Raw genomic sequence first — 22708 nt, 5'->3', positions numbered from 1 at the left:
CTCCCTCTGATTGTGACAAAACGTAACTCTCTCTCTCTCTTAGAACTAAGAGAACATCGACTGTTTGATTTGGAGCAATAAATACACATGCAATTCATTTTTAAAAGTTCGTCAATGCCGAGAAATTGGGCCATTTTACAGACAATGTTTATAGAGATAATCAATCACGATGTACACAATTACTTTAAAAAAAAGCTTTGTACTTTGTTTACTTCAGTGCTAAATGCTTGATATGAATCTGCATATGTCCTCTAGCAACGCCCACCAAGCAAGACTAGTTGCAGATTTGTAGAAAGCAAGCATGGGAAGATGTTAGAAATGTCATGCGTGGACAGTGGAAGCGTCTAGGCCATAAATTCACAATAACAATCAATGTCCGAGTTCGTGACTCTATTGGCTCTGACTTTGTCAAAGAGGACGGGCAGTAGCCGGTGGATGTATCATGCGTTGACAAAAACAAGCACCGAATGGTGCACGTGGCATGAAGCTGTGGCTCGTGAGGTAATAATCCAGAAAAGGCTGGAAAAGTTAATTTCGTTTTAGCTTTAAGGCAAGAAAACTATATGCGAAAGTCAAAATAGCGACGAGGTTTTCCATTTCAGCTCTCTGCCATTTTACCATTCAAAAATGTCCTGGGCAGCAGCAGCAGCTCCTCTCTCTCTCTCTCTCTCTCTCTCTCGCTCTCTCTCTCTTTGTAGGCAAAAGCCCAATGTCCCTCATCATCTTTTTTGGAGGGGCCGAGCCTTGTATGTTCTATGGCCTGTGGAGTTGTAGGTCAGGTGGCTTCTGTTCATAATAAAATGTGGTTTGGTTGCTGCTGCCTGGTTGGTTGCTACTCGCTACCGGCGACAAGTCTCTTCTTTGACCATTCCTCTCCCTGCGCCCCCCCCCCTCTCTCCCTCTCTCTCTCTCGACTCTCTCTCTCTCTTTCGCGGGCTGGCCACGAACTTAGAAAATTTGATTCCAAATTCCACATTTCGAATATTTATGCCACTATAACTATATAAACCCCCGGGTTTTTCTTTCCCAAATTCCCCAACTTCTCTCCTCTGAAGACGGACAACCGCAGTCGAGCAGGCCTATTGAGCATCTCTCTCTCTCTCTCTCTCTCTCTCTCTCTCTCTCTCTGGTGTGCGTTTGTATAACGCGCATTTTAATAATCACGCCGATCAATTTTCAATGATCATAAGCTGTAAAGGCCCTCTACAGGCTCCTCCTTGTTCATCTACTGTTTGTACAGGAAAATTTTGGAGCATTTTTTTGCATAGAATGCAAGCTCTGCTTGGTTCTGATCTCAAGCTTGGTGAGCTTGGCTCCGCAATTCTCAAGTTTTCTCATCATCTATTCACTACAATTCCAAGTGAAGCAGCAATCACTTCACCACACAATTGAAACATCACAGCACTACGCGCTCAGCCAATTGTGCGGAGGAGCACATCATTCAACCGAGTAGATCCACACAGACACACACACACACACACACACACGGATTCCCGGAATCGAATTTGATCCTAACTCCACCTGCCTCCAAGGCAATATATGAGGCCGGGAGCCACAGGTACCTGTGCAGCTGGGCTGCAGAACTCAAATTTGTGCCACCAAATCAAGTTTCTTTGGTAAGTTTGTCCTGGAAAAATTTAAAAAGAGGTATCTGCACGTAATTGAAGGACCATGGCGCAAGCAGTGGAGCTAGAGAACATAGACATATGGGGGACACAACTGAGGAATACTTTAAGCAGGAGCATGAGCAGGACGATGAGGCAAAATCCCAGCATACGGAGCTGGTCATCCAGGGGGCCAGACAATGTGTTCACACGCTCCTTGCGATCTCGGAGAGACCCTGAGGATGACGATGAAGAAGCTCTTAAGTGGGCAGCCTTGGAGAAGCTACCCACATATGACCGCCTCCGCACTTCTATTCTCAAGAGTTTTGAAGGTGGCAAGGTTGTCACTCAGGAGATTGATGTCAGGAACTTGGGCATGGTGGAAAGACAGATGCTTATTGAAAAGCTCTTAAAAGTCACTGAAGAAGACAACGAACGATTTCTTGTTAAGCTTCGCAACCGCATTGACAAGTATGTTACATTCCTTGCTTGAGACTTTTCTCTAGTATATGTCTACCGATTTGCAAGTTCCGTGATGGCTCTTAAAGGTTATAAAATTGGGAACCACAGTATCCCAACTTTTGCCATCATGCAAGCTAAGCGGATAATGAAGTGGTGTTTTCTGTTACCGATGTGGAACATAGTTGTGTCCAATTTCTGTTACTGACTGTGAAACACAGTGATGCTGGTTTTGAATTATGCGCATCCCCATCTTGTTTATTTAGACCAGCGGCATTGTATTCTGGAAAGTATCTGGTCAGTGGATTAGCATTTACTACTTTTAAAATGTGATTAGCTGATGAAGAGACCAGACACAAATGACTATTTTATGAAGCTGTTAAGAATTTAGTGGTGAGGGGAAGCATGTGCTGTACCTTTGAGAAAAGGTAGCATAGAACCTGTTTGCCAATGAGTCAAATGACTAATCCTGATTTTTATCTGGTTAGAGTGGGTATAGAGCTGCCGACAGTTGAGGTTCGGTTCGAGAATTTCACTATAGATGCACAATGTCATGTAGGCAGTCGGGCTCTTCCCACTCTATGGAACACAATCCGGAATTTTGTCGAGGTGAGAATGGTTTAATCATAGTTGTGACACTCTGGTTTTTGGGGTGATTGACAACGCATGCTTCGTTTTCTCCTTGTTCATTAGGGACTTTTGGGAATCCTTCACTTATCAAGAACTCGAAAAGCCAGTCTAACAATACTGAAGAATATCAGTGGCATTATCAAGCCTTGCAGGTTAGTGATAAATGCCTTTCGAAGCCATTGCACTTCATATACCAAGGTGCTAGAGCATTCACAACAATCTGCACTAAATGAGTGTGTAACTTTCTTTTTGATGGCAGAATGACTCTGCTTCTAGGGCCTCCTGGTTCAGGAAAAACCAGCCTTCTCCTAGCTTTGGCTGGAAAATTAAATCCTGCTTTAAAAGTGAGTCCAGTTAGAATGTGAATTGTACGTCTCTCTATTGATCTTTATTCCATTTAATCATGTGTCATTAAGGGGAAATTTACAGACAAAAGGAAGCATTACATACAATGGGCATGCACTCCATGAGTTTGTTCCTCAAAAAACTTCAGCATACATCAGCCAGCATGACCTGCACATTGGAGAATTGACAGTAAGGGAGACATTGGATTTTTCTGCTCAGTGTCAAGGAGTTGGCACGAGATATGGTACTGCACCTTGACATATGATGGACTACAAGAATGTTAGATCTATGCTCAGACATAACGTTCTTTTATCACCATACAGAGATGCTTCTGGAGCTTGCTAAGAGAGAGAAGCAGGCTGGAATATTTCCAGATGCTGAAATCGATGCATTTATGAAGGTGTGTACATGTGAAACTTTTTGGCACCAACAGCCAAGCAGAAGGTCCTGTGAGTTTGAGCAATGTGATGTGTCATTGGACAGGCAACGTCATTAAAAGGGATTCAGGGAAGTCTTCAAACAGATTACACACTGAAGGTGTGCAACTGAAAGCACTGCAGTCAGATCTTCTTTGCAACCTGGCAAGTCTTGTATATTCTAATAGTTGTATTGTTGGGTTGGACAAAGATTCTCGGCTTGGACGTCTGCGCAGATACAATGGTAGGTGATCCTATGCGGAGAGGGATCTCAGGGGGCCAGAAGAAAAGGGTGACAACAGGCAAGGACAATAGATTTTTTGAATTTCCGTGTTTGTCTATGAAATATGGGCAAGTCACTTTTCCAGCCTTAATAGTGTTACATAAAGATGCATAAAGAAACTGCATAGCCAAATAGAATGTACCTTTTGCTGACATGTCCAGTTTCAAGGCAGTAAAATGTGCTTAAAATGAAAGAAGTTTTGCTCCAATTTTCAGGAGAGATGATTGTGGGACCTACAAAGACTCTATTTATGGATGAAATCTCCACAGGTCTAGATAGCTCCACAACCTTTCAGGTGGTGAAGTGCCTGCGACAGTTTGTGCATGTGTTGGAAGGGACCATCTTAATGTCCCTTTTACAACCTCCTCCTGAAACTTTTGAACTGTTTGATGATGTCCTTCTTCTTGCTGAAGGGCAACTTGTTTATCAAGGCCCACGAGAGCATGTTTTAGAATTCTTTGAGACCTGCGGTTTCAGGTGCCCAGAGAGAAAAGGTGCTGCTGACTTTTTACAGGAGGTACATTTGGCATTGTGCTATATATTGGGGTGCCCTTGTCAGTGCATTCAAGATTTTTGCACAATGTCTTTTATGTATTTTTGATACTTTTGATCAGGTGACCTCTCGGAAAGACCAAGAACAGTATTGGTTTGATAAGCGAAAGCGCTATCAGTACGTAACAGTCAAACAATTTGTGGAAAAGTTTAAATACTTTCATGTGGGTCGGCGCATTGCTGAGGAATTATCCCGGTCCTATCCTAGAGAAAGAAGCCACAGAGCAGCGTTGGCTTTCAGCAGGTACTCAGTCAGCAAGGTGGACCTCTTCAAAGCTTGCTTTGCTAGAGAATGGCTTCTCATGAAAAGAAACTCCTTTGTTTACATTTTCAAAGGTGTACAGGTATGTAAGCACCTTGGTATACTGCCTCTTACACATCTGATAAAAACTCAGGTTTACTAGCAACTCTGTACTATTTTACTGGTGCTGATTTATTGTTGCTGAGTTGGTTGTACACACAGACAAAATATGACCAGCTTTATTTTGTTATGCAGCTGGTCATTGTGGCTTTTATTGCAATGACCGTGTTTCTAAGGACGAGACTCAATCAAACCTTGGAAGACGGAAATTACTACTTGGGAGCATTGTTCTTCTCCCTAGTCATTATCATGTTTAATGGTTTTGCTGAGATGTCTTTGACCATCTTTAGGCTTCCTGTGTTCTTCAAGCAACGGGATCTCCTCTTTTACCCTGCATGGGCATATACATTGCCAACTTTTGTTTTGAGAATTCCCCAGTCTGTTATTGAATCAGGTCTTTGGGTCTCTTTAACCTACTACGTCATCGGGTTCACTCCTGAACCAACCAGGTACTTGCTTGAACTCCTGTGATGCTTACAGCCTGCATGTTGCCAACGGTTTTAGCCATTAAGGAGTTAAACTTAAGCATTACATTGTATGACATTAATTTTTTTCATGCCAGGTTCTTCCGGCAATACTTGCTATTATTATTGATGCATCAGATGTCATCCTCACTTTTTCGATTGATAGGCGGTTTCTGTCGCTCTATGATCCTTGCCAACACTGGGGGCTCTTTTGTGTTGCTAACCATCTTCATGCTTGGTGGTTTTATCATTCCTAGAGGTGCGGGTGCTGCTTTTAGTTCCAAACATTGTTGCTGGAATGAGCTAGAATCAGAGTCACCATTTTGCATTTTGAGAACCCTACCTTATTTTGTCGTGCAGATAATATCCCAAGCTGGTGGATTTGGGGTTATTATCTGTCACCGCTTGCTTATGGGGAATCAGCTTCCACTGTTAACGAATTTCTCGCTCCCAGATGGGTATGATCATAAGTTGTCATTTAGATTGTATTTTTCCTCCAAACGAAAGTCAGTAACAAAAATTTGTGTGTTCGTGTCTGTAATCCTTTACTTCATTACTTGCATTTGGCTGTAACCTTTCTATTCATTCTTGACCCATTTTCCATGCCAAGCTAGGGTTAGACAATGTTTTCTTGACATTGTGCTTACGCAGGCACTTTCCTTGTGATAGCAAACCTGTGCATTTGTTTGTCAAGTCTAGCAAGCACCCATGGTTGATACATTGAACTTTACAGCCATGTGAATATACGAGATATTTATCTAATAGTTTTATCTGATTGTTTGTGCAGGATACTCTTGCACCCCAAAGCAACAACACTACAGGTGTTCAAGTACTGCTTAATCGAGGTCTCAACACCGAAGCGTCTTTTTATTGGATTGGTGTTGGCGCATTGATAGGATTCATTGTGGTTTTCAATCTCCTCTTCACCTTGGTGCTATCATATTTCCACCGTATGGGAATAAGTCTGCTTTAGCGCTTCTGAGTAGTAAGTTTGAAATTTTACTAATTCTCATCAATATTTGCAGCACTTGGAAAGCCTCAGGCTGTAATTTCAGAGGAAGCTCTTGCTGAGATGCAAGCATTGGATGAAGATACAGGCTTACTTGACCCAAAAATGCGACCCTCAAGACGGAATCCTTTGCCTAGATCCTTATCATCTTCTGATGGGAGTGAATTATGTAAGCATTGACAATATTCAAGTTTCTCTTTTTTATTCTGGAATAACATGAGAATATTGTGTGAATTCAGATGATTCACAGATGCGTCGTGTGACAAGCAATTCTATCCACGGAAATAGCTATAAGCACACCAGTGCTACTGAGATTGCTGCTGTGAAGCATGGAATGTCCTTGCCTTTTCAACCATTGTCTATGTCATTTGAAGATGTCAAATACTATGTAGACATGCCTGTGGTAAGTTTTTGAGGATTTCATAGGCAAGAAACTGTTGTGCACGTGACAATAGTCTTCATTTATCCCCAATCACTAAAATATGAATTCACATCATAGCTAGAGCTCATAATTTCTGATTGTATTGAAGGAAATGATGGCGCAAGGAATAGCCGACAACAGATTGCAGTTGCTGCGTGGAGTAACAGGGGCTTTCAGGCCTGGTGTTCTTACTGCGCTCATGGGAGTAAGTGGAGCTGGAAAGACAACTCTTATGGATGTATTGGCAGGGCGAAAAACCGGTGGTTACATTGAGGGAGATGTTCGTATATCTGGGTACCCAAAGAGGCAGGAGACTTTTGCTAGGATTTCTGGTTATTGTGAGCAGACTGACATTCACTCCCCGCAAGTCACTGTTAGGGAATCTTTGATCTTCTCTGCGTGGCTTCGACTTCCTGGCGACATTGATGATGACACAAAAATGGTATGTTTGGAACATGTATGGGGTATTTTTGTTCAAGAAAGATGCATGTATGCATGCAAGCGCTCGCACACACGCACACACGAGAGAGAGAGAAATGAAATGAAATGTTATATTAACGTCTTCAAAAGGCCAAAGTGACCTATGAGACCAGAAAGTTACAATGTGGTGGATCTGATACAAAGTCAGAGTAACAAGATGACAAAATGACAAAATGACAAAATAAAATACTATGGAGTCCTAGACTGCTGGGTGTGGACTAAGCAGCTAAAACAGCTAGCTGGGATAGCTAGATCACAGGAGATACAGCATCGGTCGCTGGCGGATCTCATCAATCTCCTCCATGGTCAATAGTCTGACCGGGCGTCGTGCATGTCGAGCCAAAGTGACCCGTATCCTCTGATGCAGCCTCTGTCGATGCTGTGTAGTCCTCCGCAGTCGTGGGCATCTGGATCTCCCCAGCTCAGTCGCTCGGTCGATCAGTATGCCTCTGGTGTAAAGCGACGAGCTCTGCTGTGGTAGTAACTCCTCCAGGTGTCTAGTGGCAGCTCTAAAGAAGTCTGTGATCTGTCTCTGAGACTGGCTAGTCTTTCCTCTCATCAAGCTCTCTCTGTGTCTGTGCAGCTCGAGCAAAAACAAACCCAGGCATCTCTGATCCTCGTACCGCATGACTCTAGACAATGGTCCAAAGCCCTCTCTGAACAAGCAATGGAAGCGGCCTCGTATCTCGTAGTAGACGGGGCAGTGGCATGTGTAGTGCAACTCTGTCTCAGACGCGATGTCACACAGGGGGCATGTCCTGGCCTCTGCTGTACTCCGCTGTATCTCCCAGTCTCGATCCGCAGCTGGTGTGAAGATGTGCATATCTGGCCAATAGCACATCGTATCCCATGAGACAGGTGAGTGTCCATGTATCTGGGCCTTGTCACAGAACCATCCCCCGTAAGCTGGAGGAGATGCTCTCTGTAGAAAGCCATCTTCGTGCCTAGCTCCTGTACTGGCTGTATCCATGTCCTCTTGGTGTCTAGCCGAGTCAAGTCCCGGTGAATGAGCCTGGTGATCTCGGACTGTGTAAGAGTCAGAGAGGGCGCATCCAGTGAGTACTGGAAAGGAGGCAATCTGTCTATGCTGAACCCATGCACCTGAAACCATGACGTCATCTCCCCATTCCAGCATGTTGTATCTCCCTGCATGGCTAACTGTCGAGAGGACTCAAGTGCAAGGCGTGCATATCTGTCTCTAGGAAGTTCCCACATGCGTTGTATGAAGGAGACAGATGTGGTGAGCGCCTCAACCACCAGTGGGGGGGGCAGCTAGCTCTGCTCGTATAATAGCACGTGGTACTGAAGCCTTGGCCCTAATGAGCCGCGAGATCATAGAGACGAGAGGCTTCTCCATGTCCCCCCATCCATCACTGCGACCTGTCCTCCCGTGATGGTCCAGTGAAGGTCCCCAAATCTCAGCTCCATAGAGCAATACAGAAGCCACCAAAGTGTCAAAGAGCCAGAGCTTCGTCCGAGGCTCCTGAAACTGAACCTATGAACACATCCTTTCCAATTTACCCAATGCTGCATGGGCTCTGGTCAATCTAGTCTCTGCTGCCCTCCTCAATGAAAATGCTGGCCCACTAATAACCACTCCAAGGTAAGTGTAAGCATCTATATACTCCACCTTCTCCTGGCGTATGTGATGGCGGGCGCTGACCTCCTGATCCACTGTGGGGTGGTATTAAATACCATGACCTTGGTTTTACCAAGGTTGACGGACAAACCACTTCTTGGGCAAACCTATGCAAAGCATCTAGGTGACGTTGCATCCCCTCCGGAGAGTCAGAGATCATAACAATATCATCAGCATATAACAATAGTGGAATCCATGTCCCTGCCAGCTGTGCACCTCTATCACCATCTCTCTCAATGTAGTCAGAAACCTCATCTTCATACATACCAAATAGAGTAGGAGAGAGCGGGCAGCCCTGCTTCACACCAATAGTGGAGTAAACCGGTGTGGATAGACCTCCTGGGGTGCGTACATGCCCCGCTACTGACTTGTATAATGCCATGACCCCCCAAATGAGCTCTATGGGTACTCCCATCTACTGTAATCTGCGCATCAATCTAGCTCTGGGCACTGTGTCAAATGCTTTACGGAAATCCACAAAGCTGCAATTGAAACACGCAATCTGCCCTCCTCAATGATGGCTCTGAGTGTCAAGATATGGTCAAGAGTAGAAAAACCCCTCCTGAAACCTGCCTGCCCGCATCTCCTCCCTCTCTGCCCATCTACTCAGCTGTTGCTCAAGAATAGATGCGTACAACCGTGCCAATGTGTGTCCAATCATGATAGTGCGATAGTTCCCAGGCTCCATAGGGTCTCCCGATTTGAAGATAGGTACAATAGTAGTAAATCTTTGGCATGCATGAAATGCTCAGCCACTAAGCCATCATGATCATATGCTCTCCCAGTCCTCATCCTGTCAATGGCGTTCCTCACCATCTCAGCGGAGGTGAAAAAAACACGTGTGTGGGCATGGATCGGGGGGGGGCTGCTCAGGAACTGTGTACAAAGATGATGCATACTGACCCCAAGCCTCTGTAGAAGTGATGGTAGGGGGGGGGGGGGGGGAGTGCTCATGAAAGAGCCTCCACGCCTCACATGAGTCCTGACTCAAGAATAGCTGGTATAGATCCTACTCTAGGCGAGCCAAAAATGCCCTCTTCTTCCGCCGCACTAGGCGTCGGAAGTCAATCTGTGACTTCCTATGAGTGATGTCCCCCAAAAGCACCTCCGTCTGAAGTCTAGCTCTAGTGTCCTGGCATTCCTCATCATACCAACTGTTCTGGGGCATGCTCCCCGAACGGTGTCTCTGCTCAGGCTGGGTATGTGGGTATGCCTCTGCTGCTGCATCATGTAGTGTCTGTGTCAGTATAGTAGTAAGCTCCTCCAGTGGTCGCCCTGGCTCCTCTGTGCACAGGCGTCTGTAGATCCCATCTATGTATACAGAGTCCGTCTCCCGCGTGAAGGTGTAGCGAGTAGGGGCTGTTGCCCGTAGCCTGTGTGCTACACTAAACTGAAAAGAAATGGTCAGCGATACAAGAGCATGATCCACTGCCACACCAATAGGTCTGGGTCCACCCGTGAGGTCCTGGATACTAGAGATGAGGCTCGGTTGAGCCATGACATAGTCCTTTGTGCTGGCTCCATGTCTGTGTGGGAAGCATGTGAAGCCTCCCGAAGCAAGAAACCTCTGTAGGCCATTCAAGATGGCCAGTCCATGTGCGGTGCCCATGTCTATCAGGTGTCGCCCATACTTAGTATATTCCGCATCGTGTGATAGTCTGGACAGGCCCATCTCTACAACATCTAGCTCTCTCAGCATCTCCTCTGAGGTATCATAAAACACTGTCTGGTGATGGGCAGTCCTAGCATTGAAGTCCCCTAGAATGATAATGTCACCATCTGTAGAGAACTCCCATATGTCATCATCCAAAATCGAAAAGGGGGACTGTCCTCTGGGTGATGCATAGACCGACGTACTCGGGGGAAAGTAGCAAATAGCAATGTAGAGATATCTGCCTGTCTTTGCTTTCAATCTCTCCCACATGTACCTAGCCTGCTCATCCCTGCGGGCTATATGTATCAATGGCTGCAAATCCTCTCTAAATAACACTTCCATTCCCACTGAGCCCCGTCCTCTGTGCTCTGAGTGTGTCTCCTGTCTGTAAGCTGTCTCCCATCTGTATCCACTGATGTGAGGCATGGATTGCCGAGGGGCCTGGTGTGTCTCAGAGTAAAAGATGATGTCTCTTCCAGTAAAGCTATCCTCAAAAGCACCCACATCAAGACGCATGGATCCATTATAGTTCCAGGCCGCCACTTTGATTGTGGTCCCATAAGTCTTGCACCGTCATGTGGAGCGTCGCTCCAGTATGACTACTCTTCCATCTCGGTACAAGGCAATCTTGCCTTTTCCCCTTGCCGCTCTAATGTCTGGCATTACTTCCTGCATATGAGCGATCTGTGAGAGGGTAAGATCATCCCCGAGAAAAACGCCCGTCTCTGTAAGGGTTGGCCTTTTCTTCAAGAAGGACTTCTTCGCTTCCATGGAGGGGAAACGGAGGATGAGTGTCCTTTCTTTTGAGGTTTCCCCATTGCTTCCATTTTTCTTTATGCTGCCCACTCTCCAGGAGAGAGAGAGAGAGAGAGAGAGAGAGAGAGAGAGAGAGAGAGAGAGAGAGAGAGAGAGAGAGAGAGAGAGAGAGAGATGATGAAATGAAATGATATATTAACGTCTTCAAAGGCCAAAATGACCCATGAGACCAAGGTGTTACAACATAGTGAATCTGATACCACGTCCGGAATAAAAAAGAACTGAAACAAAAAATACAACTACTACAAACTGGGACTGTATGGATGTGCTAGCTAATACAAAAGGTGCCCAGTACAATGTTGGGGGGGGGGTTGGTATGGTAGAGATCCATCCTCATGTGCACTCTGGACGTCAAGAAAGTATGGCTCGAATCCTTTTGTGTAGTCTCCGTCGATACTGTGTAGCTCCTCTCCTCAATCGCAGTCGTCTAGATCTCCCTAGCTCCAATGCTCGGTCTATGAGAATGCCAGTAATGGTAGTATGAGTACTGGCAGAGCTCTGCAATGGTGCTGCTCCTCAGGTTGCTCCTCTGGGTGTCCAATATCTAGTGTAAAGAAATCTGTAACCTGTCTCTGGGACTGTCTCTCTCCAGCTCTCCTCAGTAAAGTGTCTCTATGCCTGTGTAACTCAAGTAGATACAGTCCAAGACATCTCTGATCCTCATAACTCATCACCCTAGATAGAGGCCCAAAACCCTCTCTGAATAGACAATGAAAACGGCCTCGTATCTCATAGTACTTTGTGCAATGGCATATGTAATGTAACTCTGTCTGTGGCTCTAGATGACATAAGCGGCATATCCTACTATCTGCTGGTATCCCTCTGAATCTGCCATTCTCAATCTCGAGCTGATGTGAGGATGTGCGTATCTAGCCAATGGCACAACGCAAACCATGAGAAAGATGTGTGTCCATATAGCTAGGTCGAATCACAAACCCATCCCCTGTGAGGTGGAGAAGATGCTCTCTATAGAAAGCCATCTTCGTTCCCAACAGAGAGAGAAATTAAAAAGGTTATATTAACCTCTTCTAAGGGCCATATTGACCTATGAGACCAGAGAGTTACATCATGGTGAATCTGAAACAAGGTCTGGTTAAAAGGAAAGAAAGAAACTTACTAAACAGAAACACTACTAGAGATGTAAACGGTGGGTATCAAGAGCCTGAGAGGTACATATATAAAAAGTAGGTGTGTATCTCAGAGAACAGATACAAAATGGTGGATATGTGAATTAGAATTTGGAGATCGCTCGCGTAGGTCGGTGCATGATCTTGTCGATGTTCTCCGTGGTGAGAGTCTGTAGATATGTGAATTAGAATCCGGGGATCGCTCGCGTCGGTCGGTGCATGATCTTGTTGATGTTCTCCATGGCGAGAGTCTGTAGAGGGCGTCTCCCATGTCTGATCCTTTGCTGCAACCTCCTCTGTCAATGGGAGCATCCCCTCATCCTGGTCCTCCTGGATCTCTCGTCTGATCCTCTGCTGCAACCTCCTCCGTCGATGGGAGCATCCCCTCCTCCTGAGCCTCCTGGACTCTGCTGATCGATCACTTAGTATACCTTTGCTATTGATGTGCCCTATATCCCTCTTTGGCTGGTCTTGTCACGAAGTGATGACGTGGCTGCCCAGAACTGAAACCCTAACTGCTGCTGGAAACCCTAACCCTAAAACCTGCAAACCCTAAAATCTACCAGAAACCCTAACCCTAACCCTAACCCTAAAACCTGCAAACCCTAAAAACTGCCAGAAACCCTAACCCTAACCCTAGGGCAGCAGGCTGAACACGGGAAAAGCGCTGACATGATGACGTGGCACCGTACGGAACTTTCCGGATTTTGCGCTGGGAAAAGAACCCTTTTGGCTCAACGCAATTGGAGATAGAGAGAGAGAGAGAGAATACTTTGCTTTATTTTAAAACTCAAGAGAGTTGAGAGAGAAAAGAGCCATTGCTTTTGTTTTTAGGCTTTTTGGATCTGAAGCTTTTGGGACTCCATCGCTTGTAAACACTAAATATGTGGATTGGGCTCCCACTCTGCAGAGCATTTGGACGCAGAGTCTAAGAGTGAGACCCGATCCACTCTTGTACTTTGAACACCGATTAATACATAAAGAAATACCAAAAGGGGCGCCAGTCTTTGGGGCCAATATCTCTAGGCACGGAATTCCGCCGGGCCAGTGCAAATCTATTGTGAACTGTGAACTGTTTTGAAGTGGTTATTTGGTGCTGTCGTGATTGATTCTTAACTTGGAGTGTCCAAGTCTGCTACAGTGGTATCAGAGCACGGACGATTTCTCTTCTACGGGAAATCTGATCCCAATTATTTTTTTTCCGCGGCACCTATGGCTTCACGCAAGGATCAGCCGACTCCCTCTGCATCCGGAGATGCGGGCAGGATCACAACGAAGATTTCAGCAGAGAGTATGGCCCACCTCGGCCTACTCAGGCGGAGCAACAAGAGATAAAGTGTCGTCAATTGATCGGCGATGCAACAAAGATGATGCTCAGTTTTGCAAAGGACCCAAAATTGGCAAAATATATGAGCGAGACTTCTTTTCAGGAAGTGCACGAGCAGTGGCAGAAAACCACAACACCACCCCCGAAACCCGCTCTCAAGAAACCTTTTGTTCACAAGACATATAAGGAATTAGAAGAGGTGGTTGATGCACAGATTGCTCAACTTTTTGACGCGCAGAACAAAGCTAAAAAGCACGGCAAAAAGCAGAAGAAAGGCACTGACTTCCCGGGTTATTTGGGTTTCAGTCGACATTTGATAAAGCAAAGAAACAGAAGAAGCGTGTTCGATTTGAAGGAGTACCCAGTTCTTCTTCTTCTTCTTCTTCTGACAGTTCTTCTAGCTCTTCAGATTTGAGCGAAGAAGACAGAAAAGGCAAAAAGCGAAGCAAGAAACAACGCTTCGGAAAGGGCAAGAAAAAGGCAAAGAAGTCTAAATCTCGCCTAGTGAGTGACAGTTCTACAGAGGACTCGTCTACATATAGTTCAGACTCTGACAACGGCAACTTTTATGCGAACAAGAAGAATTTCTATAAAGCCAACCAGTATGACTTTCTGGAAGATAAAAGCAAGAAAGTCCAAGAGTTTAAGGAAAGTGGACAATCCATCAAATTTGATATTTTTTCAAGATATAAAGATGCTTCGAAGGCTTTGGAGAAAAAAAAGGGGGGGGGGGGGGGGATTTTGACGGGGGCGAGGGCGAGGAGAAAAGAGAAAGGGAACGGGTGTCACGAGGACGTGGCAGTTATTAACCATGTCACAGAGATGTGGCAACTGCTAACCTTGGTTGTTGGTTTCTTTCCAATGGGGTTTATTTTATTTGTTTAAGACCCTCTTTTTGAAGTAGCAAACGGTCGGACATTGTATGGCCAATGTGAATGGTAGATTCACCCGCAGACGGGAAGGGGTCGGCACTGGAATTCGTATGGTAAGAGGATGTCTAGGCTCAGAGCAAGATCATATAGGTCCCCCCGTCGCACTTAGCAAGTTGGTGGATACTAGGAAGTGAACTCAATTAAGGCGTAAAGTCAAGGTGGGACTTCCAACAAAAAGTATCCGACAGTTGGGCCACATTGCATTTTTGGATGCGGTCCCAATGAGGATAGATGGTCAGAAGACCAGTGGGAGCCCAACGGAAGCATCTCCTAAAATTTAGGGAACTGCTATTTTGGGCCACGAAATGTGTTTGCGTCATTACCTTCGGTATGACTAGGGGAACACTTTACAACTCTACCGCGAAGTCAACTGACGCACCAGTTGAGATATTTTTAGCAGGGAAAGCCCAAACTCGGAAACTGGGCGACGTGTCAGCTTGTGAGCGATTCTGCCACTCTGGGAGGCAAAAACGAGCTGCATATCATCAAAGGGGGTGCCATTTTCAGCCACAGGCGGATTGCAACAGGTACAGAAGCTATGGAATGCTTACCTTGCCCTCTATGCACAGTATGGTGACGGGAGTGATGCCCCGCACGCTACATACTGCTCTCTTTCTCCCCTACGTGCAGTTATGTGATGTCCCACAAGAGGGCTACTCATTTGACTGATGTACAGTTGTGTGGGTTCATGCTTTTGTGCTGAGGCAAGAGCCTCCTTGAGCAGGAACAGGGGTAGCTAACTGCTGCTCCAAAGCAGGCACTGGTGAGGGTCATAACCTCACCGTACAGGTGCAAAATCAGCGCTGTGTATGCGCTGTAATTTGACTGTTTTTCAGCCATACGGACGCCAGGATCATTGGGAATCGTGCCCCACTGGCAAAGGACAGTTAGGGGACTGTTTGGGGCTGAAAACAGGGCAAAAACCAGTAAATACAGCGTGCTGAATTTACTGTGTTTGGACAGGAATCAGAGGGTATACGATAGTGCAAGCGAGTTCCAGTAGGGGAATTGGTTTCGCGCAAGTTTTGGGGCTGTTATGCTGCCGAAATTTGGCCAAATCAAATGGTATCTAGGTGGATACACGTGAAGGATTCCCAGGACCTTACCTTGTAATTTACCACCTTACCTTGTAATTTACCCTCCTAAAGAATAAAGAAATACCGAAAGGGGCGCCAATTTTGGGGCCTACAGGTTGTCGGCGTCTGCTCGGAGCATTCTAGCTTCCGGGCCGTGTGTGAGTTGAAGTGTTAACTCCCGTCGCAGGTTCTCTTTGCAAAGTGCTCTGTGTGTGTGTATAAAGTAAAGAATTTCGGGTGAAAGCCAACGCCTACCGCCCTACGGGCCGGTTTCATGGTTCCGTTGCCGGGACATCAATCACTTTTTCCTCAAAGAGTGAGCCTCGATTGTTCAGGGTAAAGACACACAGTGCAAGAACGCGGGGATTACACTATGGCCGACAAGGGGAAGGGAATTATGGAAGAGGGTTCCTCTCCAAAGGACAGGCAGGAGATTCCTATGGTTTTTGAGATTGGCGAGAGCTCACGGCCACGTCAGTCTGTACGTCCTGTCAACGTGAATGTCCCTCCAGTAGTACAGGGCTTTATGACAGGGCAACTCGAGGATGATGCGTTTAAGACTCAGTTAGTTGCCGCGGTGAATGTCTTTTCGCAGCTGGTGCAGAATCCGAGGTTTATGGAATTCTTGCAAGTGCCACCAGTGCAACATCAAAATAGGCAACCTACGCCGCGTACGGAGCTTGTTGAAGCTCAAGCCCAGGTACTTCATGAGGCGCAGGAGGAAAGGGAACACTCGCATGTTGCGGAGTCGGGGGCTCCAAAGCAGGTTCCTCCCGTGCTTGAACAGGTGGCTAGAACGCCTATTCCACAGGTTATGCCAGTTCAGCCCGCCACCTTTCAGAGCCAGCATGCTGTCTTGAATGGACAGGGAGCTGGATACCAGGCTATGCACTCAGTTTTTCCACCACCCACGGTACATCCTGGGTATTTCGGGGGTGGATCAGTGTTCCAAAGTATGGTTGGTTATGCGTCTGGAAGTCAGCCGTACATGCCAGGAACAGTGTTCGGGGGTATGCAAGGCATCATGCCAAACCCCATGTATGGTACTATCGGCATGCAGCAAGGTTTCCACGGCAACCAAGGCCAGTTTGGGGTGCCACAGGGTCATTTTGGCATGGCTGGTTTTTCTGGACAGCAGCCAGATATCGCACCTCTGACGCAAAATGTGAATGGCCAACACGTGCCGATCATGCCTAGTACAGTGCCCATGTTGCAGACCATTCCGTATGACAACTTGGGGGCACTAGAGAAGCCGAAGGCTTACAAAGAAGGTGGTGCAGCGGTAAAGTTCAGTACCTTCAGTGGTTTCGAGGATAAGACAAAGGCACTCACTTTCCTCCAGCAGTTTGATACAGCTTATGCGGGAGGGAATTTTACAGAGGCCTCGAAGGTTAGGAAAGCTGCCACTTTCTTAAAGGACAATGCGCTTACATGGTGGACGACATTGTTAATGCAAGGACAGGCACCCGCCACTTGGGTTTACTTCAAGCAAATGTTTGCATCTGCTTGGCTATCAAATGAATTTGAAGCCGATGTCTTGACAGATTGGCACCAGCTTACGGCAGCTTCGTGCAAGAGCTTGCTGGAGTACAATAGGAGGTTTTGTAAAGCATTACTCTCAGTGACCTCCTACAGATTTGTGCCATTGACAGAGCAGATAGAGAAGTATTGTTGTGGGCTGCCTAAAGGGCTTCGCGATTACTGTACAAAGAATAGAGTGGCTACCCTTACTCAGCTTATGGAAGTTGCGAACACTGGTCTTGCCTTGTTGAAAGGAGAGGACAGTGGATTTCCGAGCAGTGATAAAGGAGGGCAGCAAAAGAAAAATTCAGCGAAGAAGCCCTTTGTGAAAACGGCTCCTGATGCGTCACAGGGGTCAGAACAGGCCACCAAAGACAAGGATTCAGCTGGGACTTCTGGAGCGCAGGCAAAGAAACAGAAAAGGAAGCCTTTTGTGCGCAAGTCGCTCGAGGCAAAGAAGGTCCTAATGGCTGAGAACAAATGCTTTATATGCGAGCAGCCTGGTCATATTTCTATAAATTGTCCACAAAGGAAAAGGCCAGCTGACTCAGAGGATAAAGAAGACCAGAAAGGCAAGAAGCCAAAACCCACGGCAGGTTTAGTGCCAGACATGGTGGGTGACAGGCCCAGCACAGATGCCAGTGAGTTATGTAGGGCATGGGGTAAAGTTAGGGATCAGACGGCACTCATCTTCTTTGATCCAGGTGCCAAAGCCAACTTTATCTCACCAGAGTTAGCTATGAAGCTCGGCATCAGAGCTGAAGAGATGGGGTACACAGCAGAGGCAGGGTTGGCATGTCGTGGCCACTCAGAGTGTGTTACTCCCATCATTGGAAAACTGCGTCTGCATATTCAGTCGTATGTGGACACTGAAGAGTTTTACATCATGCCGCTCGAAGGTTGTGACGCCTTGTTGGGGATCCCGTGGATGTTCCGAGTGCATGGAGTCTTGGATGCCTACAACAAAAAGATCACTGTACAGCATAGGGGCAAAACTCACATCTTGGATGTAAAGCTTAAAGGAGAGTCAGTCCCTATTGTATCTGCTTCTGCTATCATTTCTGTAATAAAGAATCATCTTTCTGTGTACTTGATTTTTGCACGTGATGTCTCAGATAGGGATCAGTCAAATTTATCTGTGTTAGATAAAGAAAGGTCAGCATTTTTGCAAAAGTTTAGTGACTGTTTTTCTGATTCATTACCGTCGCAATTACCGCCAGAGAGACCTGAGGACCATCGGATAGATTTGGTGCCAGGGTGTAGCCCACCAAATAGACCTCCCTACAGGGTTAGTGCGGCGCAGCAGAAAGAGATTATGGGCCAGGTTGAGGAGTTATTAGAGAAGGGGCTGATTCAGCCTAGTTCTTCACCCTTTTGCTCCCCAATGCTCCTAGTGCAGAAGAAGGATGGCTCATGGCGCATGTGTATTGATTACCGTGCATTGAATAAGAATACCATCAAGAATAGGTTCCCTATTCCTCGCATTGATGATATTCTCGATCGTTTAGAGGGTGCTGCAATTTTCAGCAGGATAGACCTGAAGAGTGGGTACCATCAGATTCGTATAAGCCCAGAGGATGTGCACAAGACTGCGTTTAGAACGACATTTGGTCTTTATGAGTTTCTAGTGATGCCGTTTGGGCTAACAAATGCTCCTGCCACGTTCAACAGAATGATGGACCGGATTTTCCGCTCGCATCAACAGTTTGTTGGAACATTCTTCGATGACATGATTGTGTATTCGAAGAATGAAGAGGAGCATAGGCGTCACTTGACCATTGTGTTCGAAGAGCTGCGCAGTCACAGGTTGCTTGTCAATCCTAAGAAAAGTGAATTCTTCCTTGAAGAGATCCACTTTCTGGGCCACATAGTCTCAAAGGATGGTGTAAGAATGGATCCCGCAAAGGTCGAAGCTATCAAGACATGGCCAGACTTGAAGACTGTGCACGATGTCAGAAGCTTCTTGGGATTGTGTTCCTACTATAGAAGGTTTATCAGAAATTTTGCAGAGATAGCATCGCCTCTTCACGCATTGCAAAAGAAAGAGGTCACTTTCAGATGGACCCAAAAAGAGATTTCAGCTTTTAGTCTCTTAAAGGAAAAGTTGACTTCAGATCCAGTTATTGTTTTGCCAGATCTCAGGAAGTCATTTGTGGTCCAGTGTGACGCGTGTGGCAGTAGCATCGGAGTAGTGCTAATGCAAGATGGACGGGTAGTAGCCTATGAAAGCCGAATTTTGCAAGGGCCAGAGAGGACTATGCAAGTCTATGAGAAAGAGCTCTTGGCCGTGATTCATGCGCTTTCTAGCTGGAAGCACTACCTCTTAGGTGCTGATTTTGTTGTCCAAACAGATCATCAGACCTTGCGATACTTCTTGACACAGTCAAAGTTATCCGAAAAGCATATGCGATGGGCAAACATTCTTTCCATGTTCCACTTCCAGATTATACATGTGGAAGGCAAGAAGAATGTTGTGGCTGATGCGTTATCAAGAAAGCCACAAATTTCAGCTGTGTCAATTGATGAAGATTTTGCAAGGATCTTTGAACAGTTACAAGAGGGGCAACATCACGAGCACTACCTCCTCAGAGATGGTTTTATGATGATGCATGGCAGACTTTGTGTCACTAGGCCACTGCGACATAAGGTCATGGAAGAGAGTCATGTCCCACCGTATGCAGGGCATCGTGGCATTGATGCAACAGTTAAAGCGGTAGAGACGTTCTTCTATTGGTCTACCTTGAGGAGAGATGTGGATGCCTTTGTGCGAGCATGCATAGTTTGCCAAAAGGTCAAGTTTGACAGGCAAAAGGCACCAGGGTTGTTACAACCACTGCCGATTCCGGATAAGCCATGGGAAAGCATTGCTATGGACTTTATCTTTGATCTTCCAAGGACGCCAACAGGGAATGATGGTATATGGACCATTATCTGCAGGTTCAGCAAGCAGGCCCATTTTATCCCTGTCAGGAAGAAGATAAAATCTGATCAGATGGCACGCTTGTTCATGTACAATGTGTTTAAGTACCATGGTATGCCACAATCGATTATCAGTGATCGTGATCCTCGCATGACCAGTTTGTTCTGGAGAGGATTATTTGAGAACATGGGTACTACGCTCAAGTTCTCGTCTTCGTTTCATCCACAAACTGATGGACAGTCAGAAGAGGCCAATTCTACTGTCTTAGATCTACTGAAATGCTATGTGTCAGATAATAAGGGCAAGTGGGAACAGTATTTGCCTATGCTTGAGTATGCGTACAATAATACAGTGCATTCGTCTACTGGCAAAGCACCTTTTGAAATTGTTGAAGGCGGCAAAAAGGTTCCTCCCATTTTGCATACAAAGGACAAGATCTTTGAGGCAGATCGATATGTTGAGAACTTGGATGAGATGTATAAGAAGATTAAAGTTGCCTTGGAGAAGACTCAGGCAAAACAGAAAAAGGCTGCTGATCGTCACCGTCGTGAATTGCTACTATCACCTGGTGATTGGGTTCTCCTAAGGTTCGAAAAGGCAAGGTTAAAGAAGATGAAGGGCAAGGAACGGCTGTTTCCTAAGCTCAGCATGCGTTACTATGGGCCTTTTCAAGTGCTTGACAAGATCAGCGATGTGGCTTACAGGTTGAAATTGCCTGATGCATGGAAGATTCATAATGCGTTTCACGTGAGTCTTCTAAGACCCTTCGTGGGTGATGTGCCAGAAGATATGTCAGTTGAGGATCAGCCAGAAGTTGAGCAGCTTGATGAGATCCTAGTACCTGAGCAAGTTTTGGCACATAAGGACAGAAAAGTTAAAGGACAAGTTGCAAGACGCTATTTGGTGAAGTTCAAGAACTATCCGCCTATGGATGCAAAGTGGATGGAAGAGCATGAACTGTCAGAGTCACCAAATGTATTGCAGCTTTACCTTGAAGCCTTTGGGTTACAGCCTACTTATGCCCCAACCCAACGTGTGCAAAGGAGGGGTAATGATAGAGCTAGTACATCAAATGTACATATGAATTCAGTGCCATAGATGGAAATGGCAAAAGTATGAAGGCCTCATTAAGTCATTTGTATCTATGTATGTTACGACCTTTCTTGCGGATACATGCGATGATAAAAGAGTGTTAATAGCACAAGATCATCAGTGGCGTGTATTTATGGTATGCAATCGAGGACGTTTGCGATTTCAAGAGGGGGGTATGTCACGAGGACGTGGCAGTTATTAACCATGTCACAGAGATGTGGCAATTGCTAACCTTGGTTGTTGGTTTCTTTCCAATGGGGTTTATTTTATTTGTTTAAGACCCTCTTTTTGAAGTAGCAAACGGTCGGACATTGTATGGCCAATGTGAATGGTAGATTCACCCGCAGACGGGAAGGGGTCGGCACTGGAATTCGTATGGTAAGAGGATGTCTAGGCTCAGAGCAAGATCATATAGGTCCCCCCGTCGCACTTAGCAAGTTGGTGGATACTAGGAAGTGAACTCAATTAAGGCGTAAAGTCAAGGTGGGACTTCCAACAAAAAGTATCCGACAGTTGGGCCACATTGCATTTTTGGATGCGGTCCCAATGAGGATAGATGGTCAGAAGACCAGTGGGAGCCCAACGGAAGCATCTCCTAAAATTTAGGGAACTGCTATTTTGGGCCACGAAATGTGTTTGCGTCATTACCTTCGGTGTGACTAGGGGAACACTTTACAACTCTACCGCGAAGTCAACTGACGCACCAGTTGAGATATTTTTAGCAGGGAAAGCCCAAACTCGGAAACTGGGCGACGTGTCAGCTTGTGAGCGATTCTGCCACTCTGGGAGGCAAAAACGAGCTGCATATCATCAAAGGGGGTGCCATTTTCAGCCACAGGCGGATTGCAACAGGTACAGAAGCTATGGAATGCTTACCTTGCCCTCTATGCACAGTATGGTGACGGGAGTGATGCCCCGCACGCTACATACTGCTCTCTTTCTCCCCTACGTGCAGTTATGTGATGCCCCACAAGAGGGCTACTCATTTGACTGATGTACAGTTGTGTGGGTTCATGCTTTTGTGCTGAGGCAAGAGCCTCCTTGAGCAGGAACAGGGGTAGCTAACTGCTGCTCCAAAGCAGGCACTGGTGAGGGTCATAACCTCACCGTACAGGTGCAAAATCAGCGCTGTGTATGCGCTGTAATTTGACTGTTTTTCAGCCATACGGACGCCAGGATCATTGGGAATCGTGCCCCACTGGCAAAGGACAGTTAGGGGACTGTTTGGGGCTGAAAACAGGGCAAAAACCAGTAAATACAGCGTGCTGAATTTACTGTGTTTGGACAGGAATCAGAGGGTATACGACAGTGCAAGCGAGTTCCAGCAGGGGAATTGGTTTCGCGCAAGTTTTGGGGCTGTTATGCTGCCGAAATTTGGCCAAATCAAATGGTATCTAGGTGGATACACGTGAAGGATTCCCAGGACCTTACCTTGTAATTTACCCTCCTAAAGAATAAAGAAATACCGAAAGGGGCGCCAATTTTGGGGCCTACAGGTTGTCGGCGTCTGCTCGGAGCATTCTAGCTTCCGGGCCGTGTGTGAGTTGAAGTGTTAACTCCCGTCGCAGGTTCTCTTTGCA

At 46.2% G+C, this 22708-nt stretch overlaps 1 protein-coding gene across 1 annotated transcript in view; it reads left to right on the top strand.

The window, feature by feature from the left end:
• The first annotated feature begins 907 nt into the window (after positions 1-907).
• The window catches only part of LOC147456665 (ABC transporter G family member 36-like), a 31095-nt gene continuing 9294 nt past the window's right edge, over positions 908-22708 (top strand). Inside the window, exons 1-17 of the mRNA XM_086515094.1 lie at positions 908-2075; positions 2552-2672; positions 2757-2845; positions 2953-3037; positions 3123-3282; positions 3362-3438; positions 3522-3575; positions 3666-3756; positions 3953-4254; positions 4352-4633; positions 4786-5099; positions 5213-5373; positions 5475-5572; positions 5902-6064; positions 6140-6292; positions 6363-6526; positions 6654-6986. Coding sequence (XP_086371220.1) covers positions 1672-2075; positions 2552-2672; positions 2757-2845; positions 2953-3037; positions 3123-3282; positions 3362-3438; positions 3522-3575; positions 3666-3756; positions 3953-4254; positions 4352-4633; positions 4786-5099; positions 5213-5373; positions 5475-5572; positions 5902-6064; positions 6140-6292; positions 6363-6526; positions 6654-6986 — 3051 coding nt within the window. The 5' untranslated portion in view covers positions 908-1671. The remainder of the gene's footprint in view (positions 2076-2551; positions 2673-2756; positions 2846-2952; positions 3038-3122; positions 3283-3361; positions 3439-3521; positions 3576-3665; positions 3757-3952; positions 4255-4351; positions 4634-4785; positions 5100-5212; positions 5374-5474; positions 5573-5901; positions 6065-6139; positions 6293-6362; positions 6527-6653; positions 6987-22708) is intronic.

This window comes from Adiantum capillus-veneris, chromosome 6 (assembly GCF_014529385.1).
Source record: "Adiantum capillus-veneris isolate H3 chromosome 6, ASM1452938v2, whole genome shotgun sequence".
NCBI classification, from domain to species: domain Eukaryota; kingdom Viridiplantae; phylum Streptophyta; class Polypodiopsida; order Polypodiales; family Pteridaceae; genus Adiantum; species Adiantum capillus-veneris.
Note: the sequence above shows the minus strand (reverse complement) of the source record. Positions and strands in the feature narration are given on the sequence as shown.